Source organism: Bradysia coprophila, chromosome II, assembly GCF_014529535.1.
Source record: "Bradysia coprophila strain Holo2 chromosome II, BU_Bcop_v1, whole genome shotgun sequence".
In the NCBI taxonomy this organism is placed as follows: domain Eukaryota; kingdom Metazoa; phylum Arthropoda; class Insecta; order Diptera; family Sciaridae; genus Bradysia; species Bradysia coprophila.
Genome location: NC_050735.1, coordinates 2,492,400 through 2,506,656, shown reverse-complemented (window position 1 = coordinate 2,506,656; position 14,257 = coordinate 2,492,400). Strand labels below are relative to the sequence as shown.

At 37.6% G+C, this 14,257-nt stretch overlaps 1 protein-coding gene across 1 annotated transcript; it reads right to left on the bottom strand.

The window, feature by feature from the left end:
• Positions 1-9,395: 9,395 nt before the first annotated feature.
• On the bottom strand, positions 9,396-13,666 carry LOC119085010 (nardilysin-like). Its single transcript, XM_037195229.1, has 10 exons — positions 13,330-13,666; positions 13,113-13,274; positions 12,535-13,048; positions 12,196-12,461; positions 12,016-12,136; positions 11,344-11,963; positions 10,991-11,275; positions 10,420-10,639; positions 9,773-10,363; positions 9,396-9,711 (listed from the first exon to the last, which is right to left on the bottom strand). The coding sequence occupies exons 1-10, from the start codon at positions 13,584-13,586 to the stop codon at positions 9,514-9,516; spliced, it is 3,234 nt and encodes a 1,077-aa protein (XP_037051124.1). The 5' UTR covers positions 13,587-13,666; the 3' UTR covers positions 9,396-9,513.
• Between the last annotated feature and the right edge of the window lie 591 nt (positions 13,667-14,257).

The following is a 14,257-nucleotide window of genomic DNA, read 5'->3' as shown; positions in this document are numbered from 1 at the left end:
GTCCGTCTGTCTGTCTGCACGATAACTTGAGTAAAACGCATCCGATTTTGAAAATTCTTTTTTTCCCTGTTTGGTAATGTCAAAAGACAGACTTAGTTCGAAGATGAGTGATTTTGGATCGACCCCTCCAGAGCTGGGGCCCAATAAGTGCTTTACGGTTTTTCGAAGATATCTCCGGACATTTAAACGCTATACTCGTAAATGATACATCGAATGAAAGATATTTACAATACCGATCGACAAAAAAAAAGTTTATGGAAATCGGATGACCGATTCGTGAGTTAGACCCCTTGGTGTGGAACAGGCACAGGGCGGCAAGCAGTTTTTGCTTGTAGGTCGGCCACATTTGAATTTTTTATGAAATTATGTTCTCCGGAGCGTGAGCTAGGTCTCTTGGAGTGAGCTCTTATCTGGCTACTCGGCAGTACAGTGAACGTGGAGTATTTTGTCAATATCTCGAGTAAATTTTGACCGAATTTCATGAATTTTTTTTTGTTTGAAAGGTATTAACAAATGTAAAGCGTCGGTACTATTTCCGGTCTCCCAACAAAATGGCTGCCGGCGGCCATATTGGATTTTATTAAAAGTGATATAAAGTGGGAAAAATGATGCTTAGAGAGTTTCTGTTAACATGGAAATAATGTGTTAAGTGTGAGGGGTTTCAGGGATTCCATATATGGACATCTATATATACCTATATACAGCTATATTGAGCTATATACAGGCATATAGAGCTATATAATAGCATGAATAGCATTTCCTCTGTGAAATGTTTATTTACAGTGAAATATAGGTAAATATAGCGGTATATAGCTGTTTAAATAGGAATTTATGAAATTTGACTTCGTACGGGGCTGTCTATATTGCCTCCGGCAATTTAATTGTATATGATAACAAGGCAAAGAGTGGATAATGTAAGTGATTTAAAAGGAAGAATAGTTTTTCAGCAGAGAAGAAAATGAAGTAAGAGAAATGAAGAGTTTCACATTAAAGGCTTTTGATACGAATAGGTGTTTCGTACGGGTCGGCGTTAGCTATGTTTTTAACGGTCAATTGGCCTCTTATTTTGTTTTACAGTGTATTACAGCCTATACCAACAAAAAAATGAATTTATATGAGAATTTTGGACTCCTGCGTTGTGGAGGCCTAGTATTTAATTCTGTTCTCGTGCCTGTTCTTGGAGTGCGTTGAAATAAGGGGCCTACTCGACACAGTACTACTGTGACAGTATTTAGAATTTTTCTTATAAATTTAGTTTTTTATATTGGAATAATACCACTGCGGTGGCCAAAATAAGAGGATTTTTGCCGTTAAAAAAATCTGTTCTTGTGCCTGTTCTACTTGGAGTGCGTTGGAGCATTCATCCCTTTGATGTGGTATTGAGGTATCTATTCTTGATCCTTTTCCTAAAATCTAGAAAATATATTTAACCTGTTTCTGACAGCTCAGCTGTCACAGCTGCTATTATCTTTTATTTATAACGTCTTCAAGAATGAACGACAAGCTCTGACTAAAGCGGTCTTATGCCCATAGCAAAAAGCAGGCTCAAAAAATTGAAGTAAAAGATTGGAAAGCAATCGCTTGATCTCTTGAATAGATCAAATCAAGTTTTTACAAGCAGCCGCTAGATGTTGCTATGTAGCTGCTAGATTCCTCATTACCTGCTATGTTTAGCAATATTTCACCTAAATGGTATGAATTGTTCGATTTACGTACTCCGATGTGAATTAAGATTGAACTGTGAATAGTTAAGAGGACACTTATCGAAGAGATGGTACAAACTTCGAATTTCCATTTTCTTGTAATACTGATTTGAAGAAAATTGATTTTGCTTGCGATAACACACGTAAATGATTCATTATCTGAATAATTACAATTTTTTTAAGTAAATTTCACTTTTATGATTGCAGTGGGAAATTGAGTCTGTTGTTTAACGAAAATTAGAATTTATTAAATTTTCTGGCCAAAACGCATTGCCAATACCTTACTTTTGACCTTATAAATTTGTTGTGTCGATATGTTAGGTCCTCGACATCGGATCGAACTACGAACTTTCCGCACGTCAAAACTGCAAATATTTATTGCCCATGCAATGCAGTAACGTAATATTCCGTGGGGCTTGTTTTTGATTGCATTCTTATCGTCAAAAAAAGGTAATATAAAATGTTGCATTCTATTATCACGTACGTATACGTCAACGTCATGCATAACACTAATTGCATTTCAAATCCAGCGCACTTTACGTGTCAAACTGAAAATGTTTATGATAAACAAGTTTTTTTTTCTATTTTTTCCTCTATTCCTTAAATACGGAAAAATTTCTATTGTCGGTGCTCGTTCATATATCATATTTTTCCTTGTAGTCAATTTCGATACAAAATTTTCAACGAACAACGAGGAACACATACGGAACGTATAGCATACCTTTTATTATTGTGTCCCGTATAAATAGACATGACGAGATACATAGAAAGGATGTTTTATTATAGACATTTGGCACATTGAATGCTGTCGTTATATGCATTTTTAAATTTTTCTTGCACTTTATGCAGCATGTGGGAACCATTAAACCATAGCACTACTTCTAGCATTAAACCGTAGCACTGCTGTTAGCATTAAAGCATAGCACTGCTCGTAGCATTAACACTCATTTGTCAGACGTCAATTCGTTTTAATTCGCATCAAGGAAGCATGACTTCTGTGTTAACAAATGATACGTAGAGCCTATACATATAAATTTCTGATTGACTATTCACTTTAGTGTACAAACCTTACACAACCAACTTCAATGCCATTGGACTTCCGCTCACTTAGTAAATTTTCAATCATTTTAAGTAGTAGAAATACAAGATAGATCATCTTCAAATACGTTGAAATTCCATCCACGACAAAAAAATCTCATACAAATGAATGAATGAACGAAACATTTAACGTAACTATAGTGAGGTTACGTTTGAAAGTATGATCTATAGATTGTTATGATGGGAGAGAATGAAATATAATATGGATCATTGGATCAGATATGTCAAAAATTTACATGCAAATGTTCAGTGGCAAGTACCCCAACACCAGGCAAGATAACCAAGGTAAATATATGGGCGGAGGTAATGCCATTCAGACGCGCGGCTTAGCACAATGGTTCGATGCTAATGACACCTTTTTTTGGTTGAATGGTTGAATATGATTCACTTGTGTTTCACAAAATGTTGTGCCTATCATAAAACAGATGGCCCAGGTTTCTAAGCAATTTTGTGTTTTTAAAGAAAGGGAGAGATGACGTTTATAGCAAACTTTCGTGCCACTGCACATCTGATTCGGTTGTATATGGCATGGCATTACCTCCGTCTTTCGTATTCTCGGTCTAACCACAAAGGTCTATTTACACGTTGAAGTTAATTGCGGCTTGTCAACTTTCGGCACCCTGGACTTTACTTAAATCGTCGAGGAATGCCTCCAAATAAATTTCTAAAAATCCAAAACGGAATTCTAGATTTTTAGAAATTTATTTGGAGGCATTCCTCGACGATTTAAGTAAAATCCAGGGTGCCGAAAGTTGACAAGTCGCAATTAACTTCAACGTGTTTTAATACGACCTTGTGGTGTTGACCTGTCACAGGCGGCAAGCATAATAACAGTTTTACTATTCAAACTATCACTTCATTTGATAGAAGATTTTCAGAAATTAATTTCAGAAATCTTTTACTTCATTTGTTTTGAACATGATTTTTGTTATATAATACTTCATTAGTCAGAGCTCGTTGTTTATTATTGCTGTCGTTCTCGATAACAGATGACATCCGTCTCTAACAGGTTAAGTATGTACACATTTCTGTCATTATACTAAATAGATCCATTCTGATATCATCCAAATATTTTTTACGTGAATGCTAGGAGTGGTGCTATGATTGAACCATTAAAAATGTATTTTGTCATGTTAACTTGCATGAAGCTTTTTATCGCTCACACGAGACATAATGTCACATATAAAACGAACATTTATGTAAGTGCTGCGATTTAAATTCGGGCAAATAGAAAATTGAAAATTGTATTTTTCGGTGTTTGTCTTGTTTAAGTTTAAGTTCGAGTTTGAATTGTGTACTTTACTTTATCTTTTATTGTGTGTTCATTACACTTCAAGCATTAAATTGCAGTAAAGCAAACATATTCATTAATTCTTGTTTCTTCTACACGAACAATGGCAGTCTAATTAGTTGTGTTAAGATGTGGAAAGTGTGTAGTTTTTACATGAAATTGAATATAGAAATCAGGAAGTAATTTATGTGAAAATAGTTTCAGCAAAACTGCAGTTAACCCCAACCAAATTTGTGACAAAATTTTCTTCAGCTGTTTTCATACAACGTCACTACCATTACAAGGCAGTTAGAGGTTTTGAAAAATTTGATTGGGTGTAACTGTAGCAAAAAATGTAAAATAACAACACGAGCTCAACCAACGGCTATGTCTTTAGATATAGACAGCGATTTAGAACGAGAATAACCGACTAATATGACGTCTTAACAGCAAAACGTATGAATAAACTAATGAAGTTACAGTTATTTGTTCAACAAGGGAAAAAAGTTGAAAATTATGTTTCTACTACACCATTCACCTGAGAAAATGCAATTTCCAAATTTCTCCCCAGTTAAACAACTATGGGGAAGCAGTAATGAAACAAGAAATGTTTCCTCCATAATTATTTATTTATTGAGATCTGAACTCGATGAGAGCTGAGATGGATCTGCTTCTCTCCGATACATAAATCGTTCTTATATACCAATCTAAATGTCAAATGTACAAATCATGAACGTTCTGGAAAACGTCAAAACTAAATGACAGTTTACAATGAGCGCGTTTAGTGCGCGCGAGACAAATGTGTGCAGTGTTGCCACATAACTCCCCTCTTAGAAAAGACTAGGGATTTTGACAAAATAGAAAGAACTCGCAAAAAAATGAATCACAAATCAAAATCTTAAGCTAAACACAATGTAGAGTTTTTACAAATTAATATAAAGTTTCATATAAAATCGTTGTGCGAAATGTGCTGTGCTGATACATTTGGATTCGTGAGCCACGTGGATCGGAGAGTAGGTACATGTTTGTCCAATTCGCTTGTTGTGCTCCAATAATTTTCAATGGGTTCACTACGGTGGGAACTTGTCGTTGATGCTTCGGATATTCGACTGGAACATATTCGAAAGCGAAAGATTTTGAACTGCCCGGAAACATTCTTTCGTGAAGAAAGCTGAATGTTTGATCGAGGGCTTTTGATTTAAAAACAAAAAATGAATGGCTTGTGATCAGTCTTGCTTGCAGGCTTCCAACCCAATTAGAAGCGCTTGATCAAAGCGTAAACGCATAACGATTCACGATTATAGGTGGATAGGTGAACAGTCGTTGTATTTGAACTGATTAACTCCACCGATCGCTGCGTTGGTAATATGGAATTCATATTAGAAAATTGATTTGCTCAGAGTCATAGCTCTGTAAACGCTTGGAAAATAAATCAACCGTAAGAGGCAGGTTGCGTTGGTTGACCGTTTAAGCGAGGGTAGCTTGACGGGGTCTGACGATGAACAAGTTTTAGTTTCTTGTAATCGGAACCAGAACTCTTACATGTACAACGTGTGAGTACGCTGAACGAAGCGAGTACGTGTTAGACATTTGAAACTTTCCGAATAGGGAAGTGGTTTTGACAATGTCAATACGTAAATGGAAACCTTTAGTTATTCCGTATGGAATACGAATATCAACCGAAAGAGGCAGTTTTGCGTTCGTTGACGAGTGCAAAGAGCGGTTTGAAGACCGAATAGGCAGATATTGCTAGCTTAGCAACGTGTTCCGTGAGGGGAACGATCGAAATTGCCGCGGGACATTCAAAGCTGTATACATCATATCTCACAATCAATCGACGATAGCCGACGAAGATTGAGTTTAATAGAGATAGTTGACGGTCAGTCAATTACTTTTAAGGGCAACGTGACCGCCACGAAAAGTGAGAATTAATTACTTGTAAGCGTCAAAGGATGACAGAAAAAGTCAAATCCCGTGCTGTCATAATTCTAAGTGTAATTCTGAATTCTTGAAACTTGAAGGTACTCGGAGAAATTGCGAAGCGTGTCTTTGTCGCAGCAACGCTCGAGAGCCGGAGGGCCGATGAGGAAAAATTTCCGGAAAAACGCGTTAGGTTAAGTTTTTCAAAACCATCGGACGACCGAGATGCCATGAGTGAGGTTGAAAACTGATGAACTGAGCTTACGCTAAGTTAGTGAATCAGCATCGATTACCACCAGCGGGTGAACTTATAAACAACAGACACGCGTTGAATAAACATTCATAATCCGCACAATGATGAAAAAATGTCGTGTTACCGCGCACGGATGTGCTCAAGAATTTAAGCGCCTGGCTTGATGCAAAAATGATCATATCTACTGCAATTACCGGAATATAGCAGAAGCTAGGGATTCCCATGCTCGATAGATAATGAGAGCTGACATCGAAAAGCAAATATACTTTTAACCAGGTATTGCTTAGCCTTCCAAAAGTAACGGCTACCAGGCTACTTTCGTGACACAGAGGGTTCTGAGCAGGGAAAGTGAAACCCTTAGTTGGTAAACATTATTGAAGCTTTCAACCTTTAATTTTCGTTCTATCAGGTGGGCTGCGCAGCCGAGTCTGAGTAAGAGAACGAAAGAGCTGAGTTAGAAAATAAATCGCAGGTGGAACCGAGAAACGAGTCGTTTGTCGAAAAAGTTCCAGCTGAGACAAGAAAACTAGTGATGATGATAGTCAATGGATTCGTGCGATGCAGAAGGACAGGCTTAAACCGTAACTGTGCATAGAAAACACAAAGTCCTGGTCCAATTACTATTCAACGAGTTGAAGAGCTCAACGAACGAAGTGTTGATGCGTAGTTAGGACGTTGGAGCGAAAGTTCTCTTGTCTGTGTCATTAAGTATCTTTAAATTTAATTCGGGTGAACAGTAGCAATTAATTCACGTATGAGCTAAACTGTGTTCCGAGATTAAATAATTTGACTGCGCTTAACGGTTATAGCAGTCTTCATACTTCGACGATCTTATAAAAATTTGACTAACCAATTTGCTAGCAAAAATGAATTGGTTGTAGTCCTGAGTAGGTGTTTTGAGCGACGGGCTCACCTAGTCGATGACGCCATAAAGCAAACAGTACACTACTGTTATCACAGCGTTGAGCTATCAGTGTGACTACCTTCACGTGCTGTGTAAACTTTGCTGAGCGTCAGTCTGACCAACTGAATTTTATGGCTGCAAGCCAGTTAAAATGAATTGGTTGAGAATGTTGCTGAAGAGAAAGGTGCTTTCTCGTTGAGAGCAGAAATTATTCTGATTTATTATGACTGTGCTAGTAGGTAGCAGTCAGAAGAGTTGCTTGAAGCTACTCGTGATCACCGATATGCTATGACCTTATCAGAAGCCTGACTTGTTCAGAGTAAAAACTTTGTGAACATCGCGTTGACCAATGGGTTGTGATTTTCGCCATCTTGTTTTTGGCAAAAATTGCATGTATGTAGAAAGACTAACAGATGACGCTAGGAGTAACTCTATGATAAATTTGAATATTTGTATGGAGGATGTGAGATTTTTCTGAATCTAAAAGTTTTGGAGTGCGGAAATCAAAGTTTTTGATTTTTCTTGTTAAAATTAAAATGTTTTCTGTCGTATAAAAATAGTTCCGCATGAAATTTCAAGAAAAAATAATTATTCACTGGAACTATTTTTAAACGATGCAGAACGTTTTATTTATAACGAGAAAAATCAAAAACCTCCATTTCCGTACTCCAAAATTTTTAAATTCAGAAAAATCTTACATCCTCCATACAAATATTCAAATTTATCATAGAGTTACTCGCAACGCCATCTGATTTCCCCTGATTTCCCCTCTCGTTGAACGAAACTATATCACAACCCATTTGTGTATTTTAGCAGTTAAGATTATGCTAAAATAGAAATTGGTTATAAAAAGACGTGTTCGCAGCATAAGGCTGAACGTCGGGGTCACCAATTTATTGGGAAGCAGTAATGAAACAAGAAATGTTTCCTCCATAATTATTTATTTATTGAGATCTGAACTCGATGAGAGCTGAGATGGATCTGCTTCTCTCCGATACATAAATCGTTCTTATATACCAATCTAAATGTCAAATGTGCAAATCATGAACGTTCTGGAAAACGTCAAAACTAAATGACAGTTTACAATGAGCGCGTTTAGTGCGCGCGAGACAAATGTGTGCAGTGTTGCCACACAACGTTTTCACAACAAAGGCCTTAGCGGAGAGGAGAAAATCACTATTTTCTCGCCTGCATTGTGAAATAGTTATTTGTTTCGCAAGTGAAGAAAAGTAGGAAATTTCATATCGAGAGTGTTGTTTGTCATCAGAGAAAATGAAATTTTCTACTTTTCTTCCCGATGTCAACACATATTTTTTCACAACAAAGGCTCCTGAAGTTTCAGCGCATGGGAGGAAATGACTATTTTCTAGACTGCGTTGTGAAAAAGCAAAGCACCCAGCAGGGTAATAGAAAAAAATGAAGTAGTACTTTAATCGAAGTATGCGAATATTTCCATACCTTTTTTTTCATAATGTCATTGCGAAATTACCATTAAGGCTGCTAATGGTATTATTGGTATCAAAAAACTACTCTATTTGACGTGTAGAAACCTCTATTACCCTGCTAGGTGCTTTGGAAAAAGATTTATCATGCGCGCGTTGTGTTTTGCTTCAGCACAGAACTTTCTCTCCCGTGGGGAGAAAATAGAGCTTTGCTCATTCGAACTGTTACTTTGTTTTCAAAAATAGCATGGTGAATCGCTGCTTTCGTTTCGTCGAAAAAAACGGCAAAACACAACATGCCCGCATAAAAAACTTTGTGTTCAGCCGTGGGAGAAATATGAAATTCCATCTCTAGCGATCTTGATGGAATTTCATATTTTATCCCGATAAACAAATAACTATTTTATCGTTCCTGTTAAAAATCCTCACACCAGATAAAGGTTTAGACAGGTTTATTAGGACCTGTAAATGACTAATAAATATCTGAAGATGATCTCTGGATTTGGACACTTGGAATTACATAACTCTCCTTGCACAACTATGGATGAAATAATGAAAACTATAGTTTTCGTGTGAACTTTGTTGATCCGAGGCGTAGCCGAAAGCCGAGTGGATTTTACATGCTGAAATTTTGATTTTGTAGTTGAAAATCTTCACAGCAAAAAAAGTTATAGGCTGGACATAGCTACTTTTATAGTCATTATTGAATGTACATCATCGAAAGCTTTTTAGTGAAAGATATACCAACGAAATTATGCAAACTGATAGAATCCTCCACCTTTACGTTAACCTCACCAAATTGGACGTAATCAAATTCTAGATTTTGTTCGAAAATAAATTTTGAGACAGAACTTTCATCATTGAAAGCCCTTATCAATTTAGCATTAACATTAAGACACGCTGAGAAATTTGAATACGTTTTATTACTCTTCACACTTGAAATTTGTACGTATTACAGGATAAAGTTCTAAATTTTTAACAAACTCAGCTATGCTTTGGATGCAGTGTCCTTTGAACGGTTTGGACAAGGGAATCATTTTAAATGTAAACTCTTTGTCATGTGGTGACCGGTCTTTAGAATGAGTGATGGTATTTGTTGTTGGATCTTTAACACCGATAACCTGCAATTAATGACCACATTCAATGCTCACAGTGACTACTGTATACAACTTATTAACTCACTTGAATCGACAATTTCTTTGTGTGATGGAAATGTTTCTGAAAGAATTCAACAAAATCCGATTTTGTGATCGTGTTCAAGCACTCAACATCTCTAATGGCACGATCGAACGCATATTCATCGGTTATTATTTCAATCCAATGTCGAGCCACCTCATCTTTCATGTCATTGTCGTCGTTAAGTTTGATTTTCGCCAACGACTCCTTATACTGTTGAAAGTCACTATCTGTCGTTCTCGAAATAATGTTCAGCAGCTCAGACCGGAACGCTTCGATTCGCTCATCGATGTACTCAGAGGAGAATTTATTCTCCTGCGAATTGACCATAATCGAATAGCCTAAGATGCCGTAGTTATCCCGCAAGCCACACGATACATCGTAGCCGAGTTGCTCTTTCGAACGTAATGTGTTAAAGAGTGGTTCTTCAGCTAACATCATCAGCAATTCGATAAAATTGAGGGTTTTCACGGTCATTGGACCAATTTGGTAAAAATTGCACGTCAATGAGTTCACATCATTCGGATTGAATGACGCACAACGAAAATAATGTGCACCCACCGGCAGTTTGTGTGCTTGTAAGACCATTGCTGACGCCTACGGATTTTAAAATTGAGACTGACTGAATCCATTTCCTTATTGATTTATCTTACGTTAACGACTGGCCGCGGCTTTAATTGATCAAGAACATCATTCATAACTGTCAGAGCTGTATCTTCGTTCAGGTTTCCTTGGAATAGAGCTTGTATCTTCAGTTCCTTCAGAAATCGATTTGCATATCGTTTGAAGTCACCAACTGTCAGTTTTTTCAACGCTTCGTATTTTTCGTTAGTTGGATAGAATTCGTTGTCGATGATGGACAAGCGAAGTGCTCTGGAAATAGATTCTTTTTAACATACTGGAAACTGTAAGCCGCCTGTTATTCCTACTAGTTTCGCTCCTAGTACATCATAGATGGCACTAGATTTAACCATGAATTTAGGGAATGAAAGAACCAAGTTAGAACCATAAATAGCGAAACTAGCATAGCCCTAACCCCTTCGTGGGTTATTGAAAAGATGTTGCGTCAAACACAAGGAAATATTTAAAACAAAAGAAGTAACAGATTCTATAATATATGAATCTGCTGTGGCACCGATGATTCAAATGCTGCAGTTTCTTCTTTTTGTTCAGGGGATGTTAAAACTATCCATAGCTGTAAATGTAAAGATAAATTACACTCACTTTGCGTACGCCTTCGTATTGATCATTGTGTTGAAGTAGTTCTTCAACTGCTGCTCCGCCAACATATTAAATTCTTCTTCGGTAATCTCATCAGCAAATGTTAGCATTTTCGCAATAAAAGCATTAACCAAATGATGTAAATTCTGGCTGTATCCACTGAATTTTAGAAAAATTCCTTTCTCAGACGGAAGTGTAGAATAACTCAGTCCAGCCACCGTAGCCGGATACAAACTCTCAACAACTTTATATCGTAGGAGCATTGAGTACACCGACATCATTACAATGCTAAATTTACGATCAACATTTAAATTTAACGGTATGGATGATACAATCTGTAAATGGTATAGGCTTACTTTTCAATGCTACCTCGTGCCATAGGACTTATAAAATAAAAGTAGTAATACGATCTCGGTAAGAGAAATCTGTCGTCTTGTCGGAACCACAATTCACACACGTCGTTCTCTAATATTTTCGTTGGATGTGTCGAGACAGTCAACTCACCCGGTTTGTAGACGATTGACAAATCCGTCGGTATGTAAGTATTGGGCTCGGGTAGTTTAAAATCGTCCAAAATTTGTGGATTTTTCCACGTCTCCGCCCAATCGGAAGGAATATCAAACGTACAATATCGGGTTCCGCACCATCGCTCCAATCGATCAAATTCCCGACCCTCAAACGGTTTCTTTGTGGTGATCATGATGTTCTTTTTCGATCGGTACATTTTCTCGATGAACGTTTGGATGGCATTGTAATCGTATTCGAAAAATAAACTTGGACCGGTCAGTAAGTCTTTGGGCGGATAGTTTTTTAGATTGGAGACCAAATTTTCAACGTTTTGAAGCGGGCTTGGCTCTTTTCGGAAATTGAAGTTCGTGGCTTCGATACTCTGTATTTCTCTGTACAGCACCTCGCCATGAGTCTTCGGATCGACAATTTCTAAATATTTTATGTATCCGAATACAGCTGCAAGGACCTAATGCGACAATTAGTTAGCGGAGTTAACCGAAAATGGCATTCTGCATTACCCCTTTGACGTTATTCATTCCATCGCTTGTCAGGTAAACCGAAATTTTGAACAAAGAAAAAAACTGATTCGATCCAAATCCAGAGCTATCCAGCCCAGTGGCCAGTTCCAACGCCCAATTCCTTGTTAGATAATAACGTTAGTCGAACAAACTACGTCTAGCGAATCGCACTGTACTAACTTCTTACGTAGGTGACTTATAAGGCTACCATGTCCCTCGTAGCCTAGTAAGTATGCAACGAAGTGATGTCGCTTGGTTCTGTATTCTTGCGCAAGGGGCTCCATACAAAATGTTATTTCCAATTTAGACACATTAGCTGTCGGCTTCACAACATACACTTGATTCGAGAAACATTCTTGGAAAGCATTCAAGTGAGAGAAAGCCGAATAGTCACATCCCGGCAATTCGTTATTCGGTATATCACTAAAGTGTTTCAGCAACAGATCCTATGCATGGATAAAATTACGTTCGAATAGCATATCGAAAAATTAATTGCAAATTTTCCGGTTTTCATTCTACCTGGATAACATCCAACGAGTATTGAGCTTGTATGCAAACGAACATACGATTCGCTGAATAATGCCGCTTGTGAAATGCATGGACACGTTTGTGCAATTCATCATCCGATATATTGTCTCGTAACGTTCGAAAATTTCCCCAACTGAATGTGTTGCATGGATGGTCCGGATTTCCCATGGAGGCCAGGATTTGTTCCTTTCGAACATCATCACCCTGCATCTTTAACAGAAACTCCGAGTCAACCGCTTGTCTTTCCCGCCGCATCGCTTCTTTTAGCAATAGAGGATCTTTGAAAAACTGTGAAAAGCGATCCAGTGCACCGGGTAAACATTTGTCGGCCACTTCAATGTAATACGAAGTGTCTTCAAAATCCGTTTCGGCATTGTTAAATCCAGCACAACGTTTAACGTACTGATCGAATTCATTCTCGTGCGGATATTTGCTGCTGCCCATGAAAACCATGTGCTCCAGGAAATGAGCCATACCCTGTATATCGCGCGGATCACTAAATGATCTGTATGGAGGAGTGGCGTTTTAATATTCCCTGAATTTTTGAGTTTTGTTTTCAAATATCTCACCCAACGTTTACACAAACAGAACACGCTCCAAGTTTTTCAACATCCGTTTCTCTTTCATTGGGACCTCCGGTTGCTTTCATGCCGTCCACAACTTTGTTAAGTGGATACAATACCGGATCAGAAACCAACAGAGCCGTTAATCCGTTCTTCAGTTTCAGAACTCTGAAGTTATAATTGCGTTAAAAAGAATGCCATCAGGAAACCATCGTCCCCATACCTATAATGCTTATGATCTCTTCCTATTTTTTCCGGTTCGTCTAGAACTTCCAATATTTCATTCAATAGAGGTTGCTCGTTAGTGTTGGCCTGAACATCCGTTGATGATGTTATGCTTGCACAGTAGTTTCTACGAATTTTGTTTTTTGATAGCCGAAATGGGTAGACATTGCTATGCCGAGAGAGAACCAGTGATGTGGAATCGGCAAGACCTCGTTTGAGTAATATGGACGCCAACGTTCCATACCTTGAGAACATTTTCTGATTTTTGTTTCGATGACTGCACTTAGACCACTGATTGACATGGGTTGCTACATAATGATTGTTTTGTTTTGGTGTTCGCGGTCTTTGTAATAGATGTGTAATTTGTGAAGATTGTTAACATTCCAATTGTTATGCTACATTTGCAATCACCGCAAATTTTCATTAAATTTTCAGAGTTCTCTTTTTAGGGCTGCGATATTAATACAATTTTCTGTATACGTGAGAGTGTATTGGTGAGCTATGATATGAATCGGTCGGTAGGGAAAGTAAACGGTCGAGAAGGAAAGTAACGGTTGGGAAGGAATGCACCAACACACTCTCACTATTACAGAAAAATATCTTTCAAAATACCCCAATACACACAAGATGTGTGTGCACGCGCTGGGTATGTTGAAATATACTATAACTAGGGACTACTATTCTGCCGTATTTCGGAAGAAAAACAATTTCCAATGAAATAACAAAAGAATTACTGGAAATTCTTTTGTCATTTTCACTGGAAATTGTTTTTTATCCAAATTACGGCAGTATTGGGAAAACATTTTCCCATTTTTTCTTGAACTTACCCACATTTTCCTAGATTTTCCTCAGTTTCAGCAAAAATAAATTTTGGGAAATTTTTGAAGAATGTTGGAAAATGTGGAAAAATGTTTGGGAAATGTTTT

Excerpts from the sequence above, each read along its gene's own strand:
- LOC119085010 (XM_037195229.1), bottom strand. The coding sequence starts at position 13,586 with ATGTTCTCAAGGTATGGAACGTTGGCGTCCATATTACTCAAACGAGGT. Across the intron at positions 13,049-13,112 it reads TCTGTTTGTGTAAACGTTGG|ATCATTTAGTGATCCGCGCG; the intron begins GTGAGATATTTG and ends TCCTCCATACAG. Across the intron at positions 12,462-12,534 it reads ACTCGTTGGATGTTATCCAG|GATCTGTTGCTGAAACACTT; the intron begins GTAGAATGAAAA and ends ATCCATGCATAG.